The sequence below is a fragment of the Rhamphochromis longiceps genome, linkage group LG9 (genome assembly GCF_057381845.1).
Source record: "Rhamphochromis longiceps isolate RC_006_pf linkage group LG9, R_longiceps_female_GT1.1, whole genome shotgun sequence".
Classification (NCBI taxonomy): Eukaryota; Metazoa; Chordata; class Actinopteri; order Cichliformes; family Cichlidae; genus Rhamphochromis; species Rhamphochromis longiceps.
This window is the reverse complement of record NC_140565.1, coordinates 26926374-26942489: the sequence shown is the minus strand read 5'-3', so window position 1 is coordinate 26942489 and position 16116 is coordinate 26926374. Positions and strand designations below refer to the sequence as shown.

General features: G+C 40.3%; 2 protein-coding genes across 2 annotated transcripts; one reads left to right on the top strand and one right to left on the bottom strand.

Moving 5' to 3' along the window:
* Positions 1–692: 692 nt before the first annotated feature.
* Positions 693–3688, bottom strand: enkur (enkurin, TRPC channel interacting protein). Its single transcript, XM_085419090.1, has 5 exons — positions 3484–3688; positions 2364–2509; positions 2045–2277; positions 1794–1940; positions 693–1009 (listed from the first exon to the last, which is right to left on the bottom strand). Exons 1-5 carry the CDS (start codon positions 3564–3566, stop codon positions 833–835), a joined length of 786 nt encoding a protein of 261 aa, XP_085275216.1. The 5' UTR covers positions 3567–3688; the 3' UTR covers positions 693–832.
* A 132-nt stretch (positions 3689–3820) lies between these two features.
* On the top strand, positions 3821–9149 carry thnsl1 (threonine synthase like 1). The gene is made up of 3 exons (XM_085419089.1): positions 3821–4214; positions 5976–7379; positions 7881–9149. The coding sequence occupies exons 2-3, from the start codon at positions 6006–6008 to the stop codon at positions 8682–8684; spliced, it is 2178 nt and encodes a 725-aa protein (XP_085275215.1). The 5' UTR covers positions 3821–4214; positions 5976–6005; the 3' UTR covers positions 8685–9149.
* The last annotated feature ends 6967 nt before the right edge of the window (positions 9150–16116 follow it).

The following is a 16116-nucleotide window of genomic DNA, read 5'->3' as shown; positions in this document are numbered from 1 at the left end:
TATTTATACTGGGCGACAAGTGAAAATTTATAAAGTAATGACAACATCAGAGAAACACCGTTCAACCATGATATGAGTGTTGACATTGCATTGTTTTCCCCAAAGAGGACACTCTGCAAGTTCCCTCTTGGCAGCTACACAACAAATGCCAGAAAAAGATGTTTATCTTACATGTGACTGACAGAAAAAAATGTATTGGCTGATATATCAGAATTTTAAATGCCCAAAATAGTGAATTTAGTATTGCTCTTAAAAATCCTGCATCATTTGGGCTTTAGTCATGAAACAACCTTCAAACTCAAAAGGCCAAACGTTGGAAGGGACATGAGCGCAGGAGGGAACAGTCATAGTTTCAGTATCTTAAGGGTTGATCTTCTGCCAGAACTCATCCTCAAAACTCAGTTTAAACTGAGATCATGCTGGAAAACAACAACAACCTTGTAATCTACTTTCCCCTGATAGCTTTAAAAGAGCAAGAGGGTTAAAGGAAGTCGGTGTTGAGCTTGTAACCTGATTTATGTTTTGAGCTTTTCTTCCTCTGTTAAAATCTCACAGAAACTAAATAGCAGGGTTCGTCATCATCAGCCAAAACTTTCTCTCATGTTATGACACAGCACAACAAATTTATGTTTTTGGACTACACATGGAAGTGGCCCAAGTCATAAATTCATGTGAGTGTTGTTTGTCTGAAAAAAAATCTTGTATTTTGTATTAGCTTTGTAAAAAAATGAACTGACACTGCAAAAAATATACAGTAAATCAACCAGTTTATTTTCCTCATGAATGGGGCAAATAACAACATTCACTACACTGCATCTCATCTCTGCTGAGTTTAATCATCGTTAGGTATGTAGATGATTTTGAACCTCTCGAATAAGTCGATGTCGTCCTCCAGCTGCTTCATTTGCCTTTCGAGGCAGTCCTTGGTGGCCCTCTGTGACATAGTGTCGATGATGAGGGGAAGGGCCTGGTACTCGTGATGTAGCTTATCCCAGGTCTCCTTCAGGCGCTGGACAGAAGATTTGGGGAAGGAAACGCATCAATGTCACAAGACAGACTATCTGTATTCAAGGCTTTTCTGAGTAAACAGGCATCAGTCAGAGATGTTACAGAGGGTAATTATCTAAGAAATCCTGCTGAGTAAGGAAGGAAAACTGATATTTTGCAGCCAGATTTGGCTTTGGTGTATTGTTGTTTATTTTTGCATGTGCAGCAGTTAAGGAGGAGAAATCTCTTGAACTAAAAAACAGTATACACGAGTATGAGAGTTCTAATTAATTTGATGTTACATGCACTTTATACAAGTTTAGTTGTGAACATTTTTATAATTAAACTCAGAAAATGTTGCTGGAATGATCTCAGAGATCTCAGTTTTTGTGCCTCATACCCCGCACAGGGACAGACACTGTGTCGTGTTAATGGCTAAACATTAACATTGTTCTGTGCCATATGAATCACTGGATACCATATCACCTACTCACACGAGGCAAAGCTTAAACACAAAATAATGATGCCCACATTGAGAAATCAAGGATCTAAAGTTAAATATCGATGGTCCCGCTAGTCTTCTGACTTCCTACTGCAAGTCCTTATATAGAAAAATCAAGTTTAAATGAAAAACTGTACTCTGACAAAGAACCCTCAACATTTACTTTAACTGAGAACAATCTAACTGTCATCCTACAGCTTCACTGTGTTAATGCATGTGAATAACTGAAGTTCAAAACCCTGTATAACTCAAGTTAAATCCACTAAATTGTAAGATCCAGCATGGTTCCCCTGCATTTATTTACCTTCAGGATGGCTTGTCTCTCCTCCTCTGTCATGTGTTTCATGGCCCTCTGCTCCCGCTCTGCTTTTACAAAGTTTTCATACTCCTCTCGAGCCCTCCTCTCTGCTTCGCTGCGCTGCTGGAGGTACGCTGGTACTCTACCAAAGTCCTTCATGCAGGGTGTGTTTTATGAGCAAATATAAACATGATATTATTCTAGCATGCCTTATGTTGATATTTAAAAGACTGCAAGCAGCAACTGTAGGAAAATACCTTTCGTGTGATGAACTTTGGGACAAGCCCTGAGTTTTCCAGCACCTGTTTGTGCCCCTTGCTGGTGTCTACGCATGCAGGCTGTGGTTTCATTGGCACCAGTTCAGGTGTTTCCTTTAAAAAGTCCCTCTTGGTGTGAATTCCCATCAGTGGTTTGTCATTCCTTCTGGGGACTGGAGGTTTCCTCTCAGTGAAAGAGCAGGTTTTATGAACATCTTTGGAGCTCTGTGTCTCTGAAAGATGCAATGCCAAGAAGCTCATATTCACCATCTCAAGGCAAACCCACACGCTAATAAAACGGTGTGACAGATGAACTCACGTTCAGGCAGTTTGGGCTCTTTCGAATGCTTCTTGAGGAAATTCTCTGGAGATGGCAACTCCACTCTGGCAGGTCCCATCGTCCTTATCGGCTCCTTCACCAGTTTTCTCTCCAACATAACTGCAGGCCTGAATTTTGATACATACCTTAAAAAAAGAAAAAGCAACACATTAGTTGAAGCAATCACTACAAAAACTTAAAAACAAAATTATTATTATTTTAATTAAAAACAAATGAAAACTATGCTTTAAAATAAAAGAAAACTGAATTGATATACTGTACTCACAAAATGTAATATTATAAATCACTATTTTTAGTCTTTTCTGCTGTTATTTTTAAGTCAAACTCGTCAACAAAATAGGTAGTGATGAGTTTTTTTAGTTTTTCATTTTAATTTACATAACAAACTGAAAGAACATTAAATCAACTACATTATTACACAATACTGGATTTCCCCCCCTATACTATTTTTAAAATACCGTCCAAAAGCTGCGTATCTGTTTTACGACCTAATCTAAATTTACAGTAGTGTAGAACATCTGACTAGTGGGGGTTTACCATACCTGTTCGAAGCGAACAGTTCACTGCGCATGCACGCAGGAAAAATGTCTAACAGGACTGGGTTCCCACCAAGCTACTTGCATGTAATGTCTCCTCAGTTACACACAGTAAAAGTTTACAAGGAATCATGAATCCAGAGTCTTTACTAAAACATCAAACAAGTATAAAATCTCTCTAATTAACTCTTTACATACGTAAAAGGAAAAAAGAAACCTTTAACAGACACCAAAACGTTTCAATAAAAATGAGCAAACATACTCTAAAAACAATCTCCATAAAACTAAAAGCAAACATTTAAAAACGCAAATAAAAACAAAGCTATAGGAATGTTTTTCTTTTCTCTTTATTTTAATAAAAAATTCTCTGTAAAACTACAATTTACTACTTACGCCAAGTTTATTAGTTATTTCTGGAAAACAAAACAAGCAAACAAACAAACAAAAACCCAAAAGACTTTGTAAAACTTTAATGTCAAACTGATGTCGTGATTTTGTTTTGTTTACCCCAAATAACACTTTAAAGCTAACTGCGTACTTTGAGCTAAGTTGAAGCAATTTACCTGGGCGCTTTTTCCTTCTTTTTGTCTTCCACTGGAAGGAGATTGAAGGCACTTTCTGGAGGATGGACATCTTCAGACATCATGAATAAAGAGGCGATTAACGAAAGAGTGCTGTAGCTTCTTTTGAAGGCTAATGGCCTTAAATTGTCCAAATTTGTTTGACACCGGCTAGTTGCTAGGAAACAAGAACAGCAGATGTTGCGTTCATGAGCGGTCGGAAAGTGTCTCATTTAGGGTTATATCTTGTTATTTTTGAAAGTTGCAAATGTAAAATGTTTCACGTTATCCATTAAATTGCATAAAATATTCTTCTCCTCTTGCTTTAAGATTACTAGGGCTATATGCTATTTTCGCGTGAAGTTTGTTCGGCGTTTAGAGGGGGGATTTTCGAGGCAGACTTGAAAGCAGTAAAGAGTTCAGCTTTGCCTTCAGATTTTCTCTTTGTTTTGTGGATTTTTCTAGATGTTTGCTACAACTTCCAAGCTGTTTGGTTACAGTTTAAAACGTCGCTGAATTTATATGTAGTTAAGCATTTTTTCTTTTCTTTTTTTGCTTCCAGTGATAAATATAATTTTGTCCCTCTAGGCTCACCATAGTTATTTATGGCGACTGTTGTGGAGACTGTTGCAGCAAAGAGTTCATTTCCTTGTGTAAACTAACAAGATCACAGAATTACGTAATTTACAAAGTCATTTATTAACAGGTGGAGCTTATGGAAAGTCGTTATTTGCGTAAGTGTATTGCTCATTCAATTTCATTTACGGTCATCTGCGAGTGTCCTGAATAAGCCGAGAAGTTATCCCAGCCTTTTACGATATTTTATCAAAGCTTATAAGCTTGGTAATTACAACTGCAGCTGTCTTTAAATTCCTCGGCTAACTCTCTAAACTTCGAAAGCAGAAATCTAAGCATGCTACTGATATCTGTAATTATACCTTAACGGTCCATTTAAATGAAACAAACTGACCTACGTTAAAAAAACAAATAAATACTTTTTATGCTGCTGTTGAACACTATTGAACTGTACGAATTATGAAAAAAAAGTTCTTGCAATGAATTCGAGTTTTCTAGTTTGTCCCCCGCAGACTGCATATGGGGTAAAGCACATGTTTGCGTGTGAAGGTTAAAACTCACATCAGGCATCTGAAGGACAGATGCACTTTATCTTGTTTTATACAAGCTTACCAACTTGTATAAAATCAAAGCGGAGGTTTGTTTTTATGATGTTATCTGATATTTTGTTAACCCCACCTCCCAGTAATCAGATACTGATATCTTCAGCAGATATTATCTTTTCTTCTGCCTGATAATCATCTCGCTGCTGAAGGAAAAAAATGTCCATCCCGGTTTTCCCTCCAAGGCACGAGCGATAAGCAGAGTTCTGTCCTTTCCTTCTAAGATTCCTAATTATTTAAAGTAACACTCAGGTATGCCATTCAGCTGGGTTAGTTACGACGTCGGGAGCAGCTTGGGAGAACAAGGAAACACAGACTGCTTCAGGTTATCTTCCCAAATCGACTCAAAGGTTTATTTAGTACATAACAGCTTATATAGAGGAAAAAAAGGTTCGTGTGTCAGCAAGTTCTCAGTTCAAACCGGTACAGACCAAATAAGGAAACGTCTTCCTGCCTTGTGAGCAAAGAAGTATCCTGTGTGTAGTTTATCAGTTCAGCTACAATTTATGATCATCCCAGCAAAATACACTCCTAGACATAGAATACAGAGTTCTTTCATTAATGAATTCTGAAACAAACCACCTGGCCTTTAACGAGCCTTTTTCTAAGAGATAAAGAAAAAGGGAGGATGGGAGTAAGGAAGTGGTCTCGTCTCTGTGGTATTTTCGACCTTGGGGTACCAGCCTGTGAGTCTTACACATTAATTCTTGGGTCACAGAGAAAGAGAAAAACAACTATTAAATGGGCCTTATTGAGTAACTCTTTTCTGTATAATATCACAATAAAACAATATCCTGTAAATGCTACCATGGTATCAAAATATCACAACAGCTGCCATTGTAAATTAGAGCCTCTCGCTGTGTACAATGAGGGAGAAGGCATAGAAATGCTGTGCCTAAAGTGGGACAGTTTTCACCACATTTGGACATCAGTGCATGTGACTAAAAAGGGGGAGGTGTGCCTGTCAATGCACTTAAATGTACTTGCAATGTAACTGCATATATGCTTGGTAGGTCTATTATTACCCATCTTATGTAATCAGAAAAATTTCTGTTTACATTTACACCTTTGGTATGGCTTTTTAGGGCCAATGTAAAAGCAATAAGAGTTATTGTCTAAATGGAAGAGATAATGATTTTAGAACGGTGTCTTCTTATCTTTAAGATGTTCGGGTGTGTGACAAGATTATATAATACTTTTCAAGGTCTGTCAAAAAGCTAACATGCTGACTTGTAAATTTAGGTGTACTATAATCTTAGAATACCATTGTTCTAAAAAAAAGAAAGAAAGAAAACTGAAATATGTTCTTTTTCACAGGGGTAAGGGCAGTTGTCATTTGATTGCGGAATGGGTTTACTGAATACAAGCCAGCTTCCAATAAGAGCTGCCAAATGGTGCCTGAGTTCACTGTCTACACAAAAATCATGGCTTTCCGCCAGATCCACCTGCCTGGGAGACAAGAACATCCTGCTCATGGGTCCTCCGGGAGCAGGAAAAACTACGGTGGGGAAGATAGTGGCCCACAAACTGGGACTCCCTGTCATAGATGTTGATGATGATGTCTTGGAGACGGCATGGAAGATGCCTGTTGCCGCTAAGTTGGCAGCAGTTGGCGGAAGGTGTTTCTTGGAGGAAGAAGGTCGAGCTTTGTGTAACTTCTCTGCCTCTGGGTGTGTTGTTTCCCTGACGGGCTCTAATCCTCTTCATGCTGAAGCAATGCAGCATGTCAAACAGAGCGGGCTGGTCTTCTACCTGGATGTGGACAGTGAGGACATCTTACAGAGACTCACCAGCATGAAGGTGAACAGGATAGTGGGCCAGGAGGAAGGGGTATCCATGAGGGACATTTTGCTTTACAGGAAACAGTTTTATGAGAAATGGCTGGATGTGAGGGTGCTGTGTGGAACAGGAGACACAGTGGAGGAGGTAGCAGAGAAGGTGCTGAAAGCTGTGGAGAGATACCAGAAAAGTGATGAAGAAACATTCATTTCAACCCGATGTGATAGCGCAGGATTGTCCAAGCAGAAAATATACTTTAGTGATGTGGTTGTGGAGGGTCTGGCTCCAGATGGAGGACTTTATGTTCCCAAAAATGGCTTCCCAAAGATAGGCACACGCGAATGGCAGAGGTTAGTTGAGATGTCGTACCCAGAGCGAGCGTTAGTTTTACTTGAAAAGTGCATCCACCCTCTGGACATCTCTGCTTTGGATCTCAGAACAATGATATTCAAGGCGTATGGGTCAAACTTTGGCAGCAAGGCTGTCGCACCTGTAAAACACCTCGCCCACAATCAGTACATTCAGGAGCTTTTTCACGGCCCCACCGCCTCCTTCAAGGACCTCGCTTTGCAGCTGATGCCTCAGCTCTTTGCCTACTGCCTCCCACCCATGTGCAACTACCTCATCCTGGTAGCCACATCTGGAGACACTGGCAGTGCAGTGCTCAGTGGCTTCAGCAGGCTGAGCGGCACTGACAGACACCGCACCGGTGTCCTGGTGTTCTTCCCGGAGGGAGGAGTGAGTGAGATTCAGAAGCTCCAGATGATGAGCTACAGGGAGGGCAATGCCAGGGGTGTCAGCGTCCTGTCAGACTTTGACTTCTGCCAGAGAAATATCAAGAGGATGTTTGGGGAGGCGGGGCTGACAGGGCATCTCGCTGTAGAGTACGGCACAGTCCTCAGCACCGGCAACTCCATCAACTGGGCACGCCTGTTGCCACAGGTAGGTTGCTGATCACCGAGTGTCGCTGCAAGAAGACATTGATTTTTATAAATATAAGCATTTAATTATAACATTACATCTTAATAAGCTTTTTCGTAGCCAACATTGTGATTGCTTTGGTTGCCAGCAGACTTCCATGGTTACCAAAAATGGTTGTTTCAGAGCTGCAGCCAACGTGTTTTAAAAAACTGATTTTGAAGGTGAGTGGTGTCCATTTCTGGTTTGTGCTGCAAGGAAGTGGAACTAAACTTCAAACTATGACCCCAGTATGCAGTCTTTCTTTAAAATGCAGAAACAGGAATACAACGTTATTGTAAAGTGAAATTTTATTGTGTTTCCCATTCTGTTGTTGTGAAAACACCAAAAGTTTGATCCAGGTGTTTTGCTGTTCTTCAGGAATTCACTTACTTGCTAAAAGTCTGTGATTTTTAGTCAGTCACAAGGGCAGTATTATTTTGGCAACACTAAGCAAAGTTTTACTAACATTTTCTCCTCTTTCAGGTGGTCTATCATTCATCAGCCTATCTGGATCTGTGCAGGGATGGTGTCATCAAATTCGGCGATCCCGTTGATGTTTGCATCCCTACTGGCAACTTTGGCAATGCCATGTCAGCTGTGTACGCCAAACAAATGGGCATCCCGATAAGAAAAGTTATCTGTGCATCCAACCACAACCGTGTCATCACTGACTTTATCAAGACAGGCCAGTACGATCTTCGGGGACGGTCTCTGATGCTCTCCCACTCCCCCGCTATAGATATCCTGAAGTCCTCCAACCTCGAGAGGTTTATCTACCACGTCTCCGACGGAAACAGCCATCTTGTCAAGGACCTGTTCACACGCTTAGACAGACAGCAGCACTTTCAGGTTCCCGAGCCTCTTCTTGGCACGATTCAGCAGGAAGTGCTGTCTGGCTGGTGCTCTGAGGATGACTGCTTGGCCGCCATCCAGAGAGTTCACACACAGACGGGCTACGTCATGGACACACACACGGCTGTGGCTAAATTCGTCGCTGATAGGCTGCAGGATGGCTCGTGTCCCGTAGTGTTTTGTTCCACGGCTCACTATGGGAAATTTGCTCCCGCTGTGTTCAAAGCTTTACAAATCCCAAATATTCCAGAGGATCCCGCTGAGCAGCTCAAGAAGCTGGAACTTATTGCATCCAGACCAGAAATGCACAGAGAGATGATAAAATGCCTGAAAGAAAGTGCCAAGAGGAAACACAGCATTTGTGAAGCAGAGTACAGTGTGCTGGTAGACCAGGTGGAGAGCATGATACAGGACTCCTTCTTAAAAGTTATGTAAAATGATCCCAGCTTTTGTTGATGTCCAGCTTCAAGTAATTAGCCAGAAATTACAAAAGTACTCTTTTTCTTTGTCCTCTTTGTTTCATCCACTTGATTTTTACTGCAAACAGAACACATTACCAGGGGTGCACATAAGTGGTCCGCAGGTTCGCATTCGCTGTCAAAATAAAAAACGCGCACAAGATAAGAAGTTGCAACGCGCATTTGTGTACATAAGATTTTCTGGAGGAGGACAGACATGTGTTTCGAACTCTTAAAAATGTTGAAGAAGCTCCTTTAACCAGTTACTTTGGTGTTCCTCCACCTCCAAAGAAATATCAGGAGTCCGAACCGCAAAAGAAGCGCGTATACTCGGAAAAGTGGTTGCAGAAGGTGAGCTGGCTTCTTTTTTTTTTTTTTTTTTTTTTTTTAAAACGGTATAAATATAGATTTATTTTATTTTATTTTATTTTATTTTTTTAAATGACATCAGAAACAGCAGTATGCGACATTACGTGATGGCAGAGCTTCAGTTCATCCTTTGTCATTTTTTTTTTTTTTTTTTTTTTTTTAATAAATAGGACAGGGGGAATGAATGAGAGAAAGAGGGGGAGAGAAAGAAAGAAAACCAAAGGGGAGAAGAGACGGTGAGAAGGGGGGGGGAAGAGAGAGAAAAAAAAAAAAAAGAACTCCTGGGTCACCTGTATGGAGAAAAAAAAAAAACAAACAAACAAAAAAAACAAACAGAGGAGACAGCAAACAACAAAGAGCAACATAATAATAGAGAAAACAAAGCACCATCACAATAAACTAGCTAGTCATAGATATCAATATTTACTAAATAATAAACGATATTGTGCAGCACGCAAGATAGACAGCGCACAGTGTGCTTTGAGGCAGCAGCCAAGAAAGCTTTAGTCCGCGTCTGTGAATACCCATGTGTGCATACCTGTGTGGATCAGCATGCTTGCATTCCAAAGGTTTCTCCATGTAATGATCTGCTAGGGAGTGTGGGGGGGCCACAGCCCCGTCCTCCAGGGTGTGAAGCGGGTATGGAGGAGATCTCCTCCAGGTGAGCTGGCTTCAAACAAATGATGAACGCACAGAGATGTGGTGCAGAATGTGCTGTGAAAATCCCTCTCTAGCGGACAAAAACAGTGCCTTTTATATGTACGCAAACGCGCGTTGCAACTTCTTATCTGGTGCACGTCTTTTATTTTGACAGCAAATGTGCACCACTTATGTGCACCCCTGCACATTACAAAAGAAAAAACCTAAAATCTTGATTAACATGTCAATAAAGGGAAACAAATGAGCGAGCAACCTCGTGAAAATGCATTTAAAGACAAATTAAAAAGGTAAATCTGTCTGAGCCCCCAGGATTGAGAAAAATGAACATATTTTACACAAATTATACTCTAATAGAGCTTTAAACAGCTTTATTACTCATTTATTGATTATGCAACATTTGTTCTCATGAAAGTCTGGATTCCAAGCTCACTAGATGGGGATGTCTACCCCTTGGCTACTGCTGCGTTCATCAACAGTATATGGATGTAGATGCAGGGGGAAGGTCAAATACCAGTAAAATATGGTGTAAAAATCAATATTGTTACTTTAATCACACATTTCTGCAGTAATAAAATCTGACTGTTAAATCATTTTTTAATTATAAAGTGATGTTTTATTCGCCTCATCTTTTCTTAGTAATTTGCGTTTTTTCCAGTATTGACCATGTAAACCTGGAGGAGTTTAATAGTTGCTCGATAAGCTAGAAAATGCTTTTTTTGTCATAAAAACCAGACTTCTGACATATAGAGCACCGTGTAAAAGTCTTAATCCATCACTTGATTCTTAAATTTGTTAATTCCAAGGAGCTAGACTTTTTTGCAGTTGTTTCAAAAGTGGTCTTGAGCAATAGTCCTCCAACCTTTCTGAAGGGCTTTCTAAGATCTTTGGTAATTGACTGCTTTTTCACCCATTTTCAGTCCAGTCCTTGAACATGACCCTTTTCAGAATGTCTACAGGCATCTGTAAAACATGATGGTGGCTCTGTCATGGTTTGGAGTTAGCATTTCAGTCAAAGGTGGCGATCTTGTCAAAACTGATTTGTCAAATTTTCTCAGATTTTGATCCACCATGGATCTGAATAGTGTCTAATTATCAACGGCTTAATTTATCAGCATGACAATGGTCCCAAACACACTGCCAGTGCAGTAAAAACATACCTGGACAGAAGAAAGAACAATGGAGCGCCATCGATCATTAACTGGTGTCCTCAGGGCCCAATCATCTTGACTGAGAACAGAAACAAAAGGCATGAAGAGCTGTGAATGTCCTTGTGAACTATTCATGAAGGCCACTAAAGTTTCCTATTTCCTTAACAAAATATCACCAAACTACAAGTGGTCAAAGACTTTTTTACTGTATGGTATCGTCGTGGATTTTGATGATAAGAATGCAGCACGTGAACTTGTTAAGGTGGTGGTTATAAAGGAATGAAACAATTTACAGTTATTCTTCCCAGATGCCTCTCACATGAGAAAGAATAGAAACAGGTCTGTGGGTAATTTCTCCATCCTCAGCTGTCACCATCAGGCGTTCAGAAATGAGTCTAGTCATTTAAATCCAGGTGCTGCCTCAGCAGCTGTGGCAAGAGGAAGGGGGAAGATACGTTTCATAGATCTGCAGGATTGCTTATGGCTGCAGTTGTTAAAATAGATGGAAAGTCAGGCCGGATTTGACAAAGCACTTTGCTAGCATGCCCTCTGATCTGGATCACTATCTCTCTTTGCAGGAAGTGAGAAGAAGTATTTTCTGTAATAGTAACTGGCAATCTGGTTAACACTTTAATATCACAGTCACAGTGTGTAGTACCTATTAGGTCTTCTAGAGCTATGGTTTATCAGCTCATTTGATTGCCTTTTCATTATCCATTAACTGTAGTTGCTATTGTTTGTATTTTTTTAGCACAGTCATGTTTATGACTGTCTTGTACTTCCTACACTCATACTTTGAGAGTGTATAAAAAAGGGGCAAAACACACAAATTTAAAGCCCCTGACTGTATTCCCCATTCAAATTTGTATCAAACATCATACATCAATAAAACCTTCATTTTTATTTATTCTTTTGTTACTTAAGGGAATGTCGTAATTCATTATTAGAACCTTTAGTCTTGCATTGGTGTTCCTAACTTGATCCCACTGTTTTTCAATCAGAAAAGTCTAACCGAGTCAGTATTGTTTCTTAACAATCACTTTGTCGTTGCTTACATTGTGTGTGTGTGTGTGTGTGTGTGTTTGTTCTTCCACACTTACAGGATGACTGATCGCTTTTCTATGCATGAATATATTACAGAACACACTGCACTGATTCTGTGCGTCACCTATGTGTCTGCGGTTTGTATCGCTCTGAACATTGGCCTTATAAAGCTGCTTGGCAGGTGAATGTAAAGAATGGGTGGGAAGGAGTCTGGAACCACATGAGTGTGGTGTGCAGGTGTGTGACTGTTAGTGTGTGTGAGTGGTGGAGGGAACGAGACAGCCAGCTGTCGCTCAGCACCTAGTGACCCACGGCTGGGTGAGCAAGGAGAATTGCAGGTAGCAGCCTGTTCCCATCTCTTTAATGTGAACCACTGGCATAATGGAAACTCCTCTTTAACAGTGAAGGGAAATAGAAAAGAGAAGAAGAAATGAATGCATCGCAGGAGTTTAGAAAGAAAATCCAGTGGACCATGTTGAGATTGTGCTTCTGCTTCTAGCTGCTTGCTTTTATAAAGATTCTTTATATAACCTATAAAACAACAGCACTGCCAGGTAATTTATTAACCTGTGGTGTTTATGAAGAAGTGTTGCACGACTGCAGTCAGCTGTAGTCGGTTTGGGAACTGGGATTTTTCCCCGCCAAAAAAAAAGAATACATACTAAACTAAACACAACTAAAAATGATAGAATACGATTGGTGAAGCACTGGAGCTACTAAAAAAAACAAAAAACAAAACACTTCAAGGAGGATCTCAGCAGGGCCAGGCCAGACCGATCAGCAGTGGTGTTGTCCTTTTGCCTTCAGAGCTGCCTGAATTCTTAATGGCACAGACTCAATGAGGTGTTAAAAACCTTCCTCAGACATTTGTTCCCTTTTGACGTGATCAGTATCACACAGTCGCTGCTAATTTGTCGGCTCCACATCTACGATTAAAATCTTCCTTTCCCAGACATCCCAAAGGTGCTCTGTTGGATTGCTATCTGATGACTGTTGAGGTCATCTGAGTAGAGTGAACTCATTCTTATGTTTAAGGAACCAGTCTGAGATGATTTAAACTTTGTGACACAGTGATCAGAAGATGTGTACACTGTGGCCATAAAAGGATGGACATGGTCAGCAATAATATTCAGCTAATTTAATTGAATTTAATTTAATTCAAGTAAGATGGTGCAAATTGTAGGCTCAGTTTCCTGTTCTTAGGTGACAGAAGTGATACTCTGTGTGGTCTTCTGCATCAAGGATCAACATGTTGTGCATTCAGAGATGCTCTTCTGCATACCTTTGCTGTAACAAGTGTTTATTTCAGTTACTGTTGCCTTACTGTCAGCTGTAAGCTATCTGGTCACTCTCTCCTGACCTACTGCATCAACAAGGTATTTTTACCACCCACTGAGTGTTTTCTCTTTTTATGACCATTCCCTGTAAACCATAGAAAGCATTGCGTGTAAAAATTCCAGTAGATCAGCAGTTCCTAAAATATTCAGACCAGCCCATCTGGATTCAGCTACCATGCCAGGTTCAAAGCCAGTTTAGAGATCCTTCTTCCTCATTCTGATGCTTGGTTTGAAATTTAGCAAGTTCTCTTGAGGCCATGTAATTGGCTGATATGATATTTACAATAGCAATTCTAATGAAGTGGCTGGCAATGTGGCACAGTCAAATTAAAACTGCAAGCCTTTCCATGGTTGAGTTTAATGTGTGTAAAAATATAGAATGTTTCCCCTGTCTTTTCAAATTTTACACTCATTTGTTGTATAAATGAACTGCAGCTTCAAACATCCCCACAGAAAGTCATTAGCATTGGTTCAGTGTCATTTTACTGTCCCTTGATGCTTTGAATAAATGCTATTTCAGAGTCTTCTCCACTCTGCCAAGAATAAAACCCACAGGGGGAACAGTTAATCCTTGTCCATCTTGGCACATTAAAAAAAAGGAAAGCATTGGCATATAATTCTGGCACTAAATATTGGTACTGAAGCAAAGGTAAAAACACTCGCCCACCATTGCAAAGATCTGAGTTAAATTCTTGGCAGCTGGTTGCGTGCTTTGGTGAGAGTGTTTGGGTGGAAAGCCATTAATAATAAAGTTTAATATAAACATTGTATGGGTTTAGGAGGTTTGGGTTTTCATCTTCGTCATTTGATTTTCGTTAATGATACGATTATGATATTACAAAGGTCGTCATGACTGGTTTAGAAATGTTTTTTCTTTGAAGGGTGCCTGTGCTCTCCCTTAGAGGTAGGGTGAGGAGCTCAGAGTAGAACCATTGCTTGTCAACATCAAATGAAGCCAGGTTTTCCTGGTTTTCTGCAACACATTCACTAACACAGGAGGGAGAGAAAAGCTAATGAAAGTGTCAACTTTTACTCATCCATCTGAAGATGGTAGCTTTTGGAGTGGAACAACTCATTTGCATGCTGATGCAAACTGAGAGCTAAAGAACAAACACCAGTGTTTGTGTCTATTGTTTACAGTCTTTAATAGCCTTAAAGACAAAAGGCAAGTTGAAGAAAAGATTTGATTTAACTGATGTCTCCAGCAGTCTTCTGCCAACTGTCTGCTAGAATCACCAAGAGAATGAGAAATTGATGACCCCATGAAGGACCTCTGCAAGATGAGATATGAGCTGTGGCTCGAAGGCAGGGCTCTGACTGACAGCTGAATGACAGGGGTTAAATGATATCAATGGAGACAAGCTTGGAAGTGTAAAACTAATCCTCCTGGATTTTCACACCTTGTGTGTGTTGCTAAATTCCAAACACATTTTTATAACTGACCTTCAGTTGTCCCTTGAAACATTATGGGGGAAATTATAGTTCAGTGGTGGTAGCACGTTGGCAGTCCACGGCATTTTGTGCCCAGCTAGGAACTGCCTGTCTACCTGCTGAACATCTGTTGTCAGATGAAGGCAGCATCTATAACACCGTTTATGGTGCAACTATTGAATTTAAGTGCTGTTGTTGGTCCATCATGGAAAAGAGCAAGGTTAGAAGACACAAAGAGCTGGAAGGAAACTGACTGGAACACTGCCTGCACGTTGTTCGCAGAACATTTTTGATCATCAATTGTTTAAATTTTCCCATTCCTGATGAACTTCATTGTCAATTCCTTAACTGTTTCCTGTTGACTGATGCCCAGTGCCATCCACGTCGAGTGAGGTGCATTTGGACTGCATGGAAGCATGTTTGCATTGGTTGAGAATCACTCTCTGTAGGCAAATACATAACAAAATCCACAACACTGCAGTACAGTAAATTTAGTGTGAAGCTTAGGTTACAATCAGGTGTGGTTAGCTGGAAATCCAATGACCGAATAGTCATTCCTGTCATAGTTCTATGATGTTGACTTTAAGGACACTGCCTGGGGTGCACGTGCAGTTGAATTATAAATATATTATAATGAATTACAATCAATTAAAAATTGTCAGAGGACGAGTCTCTGTGGTCACAAAAACTCCATGTGAACCAAAATGTGTCACTACAAACCACGTGATAATGTTTAGTCTGGTCACTGGCCAGATGTGTTTGGGTTGGGAGCAACAAATGTAAGTACATGACAAAGGTACTGTGTGAGAAAAGTGTGAATTTATGTTAATTTCACAGCTAATTGCAAGCCTTCATACACCTATAGTACATTTTGAGATACAAAATGTATTGTAGAAGTGTACTATAGACCAGAGTACCACAAACCAGAGTGTTTGTGGTAATTCTGGGGATTTCCAGCATCTGGACAGTTTGACATAGAAGTCGATGTTCCCTAAGGTCAGTGGGTACAAATGGTCATAACAGGAGATTTAGGTTGCATCATAGCAGCAGCAATGGAAGGTTCAAGTAGTTCACAGGGAGTTGACTTTAATCAATCAATCAGTGAAATCAATCAAGGCTTTATTCACCTCTTCCCATCGTTTCAATCCCAGCGGGCAGCCTTGTGGGGGTTTGAACAGCCGGTTTCGCTTTCTTAATTCTTCGATAAGTCAGGGCCAAGCCAGCTCTGATTCGCCAGAACCCTGTTACCATGGTTCCGAATAGGTAGATATCTTCAGCACTCAGGCTCACCCAAGGCCAAACTTCTCGTTGAGAAAGGGGTGTCAATTGCATTTAGGGACCAGTTGATCAAATCCATAATTCCTCTTTTAGGTTTTAGAGAACGGACTGTGAGAGAATGTTCCAGGGATAAGTAATACAA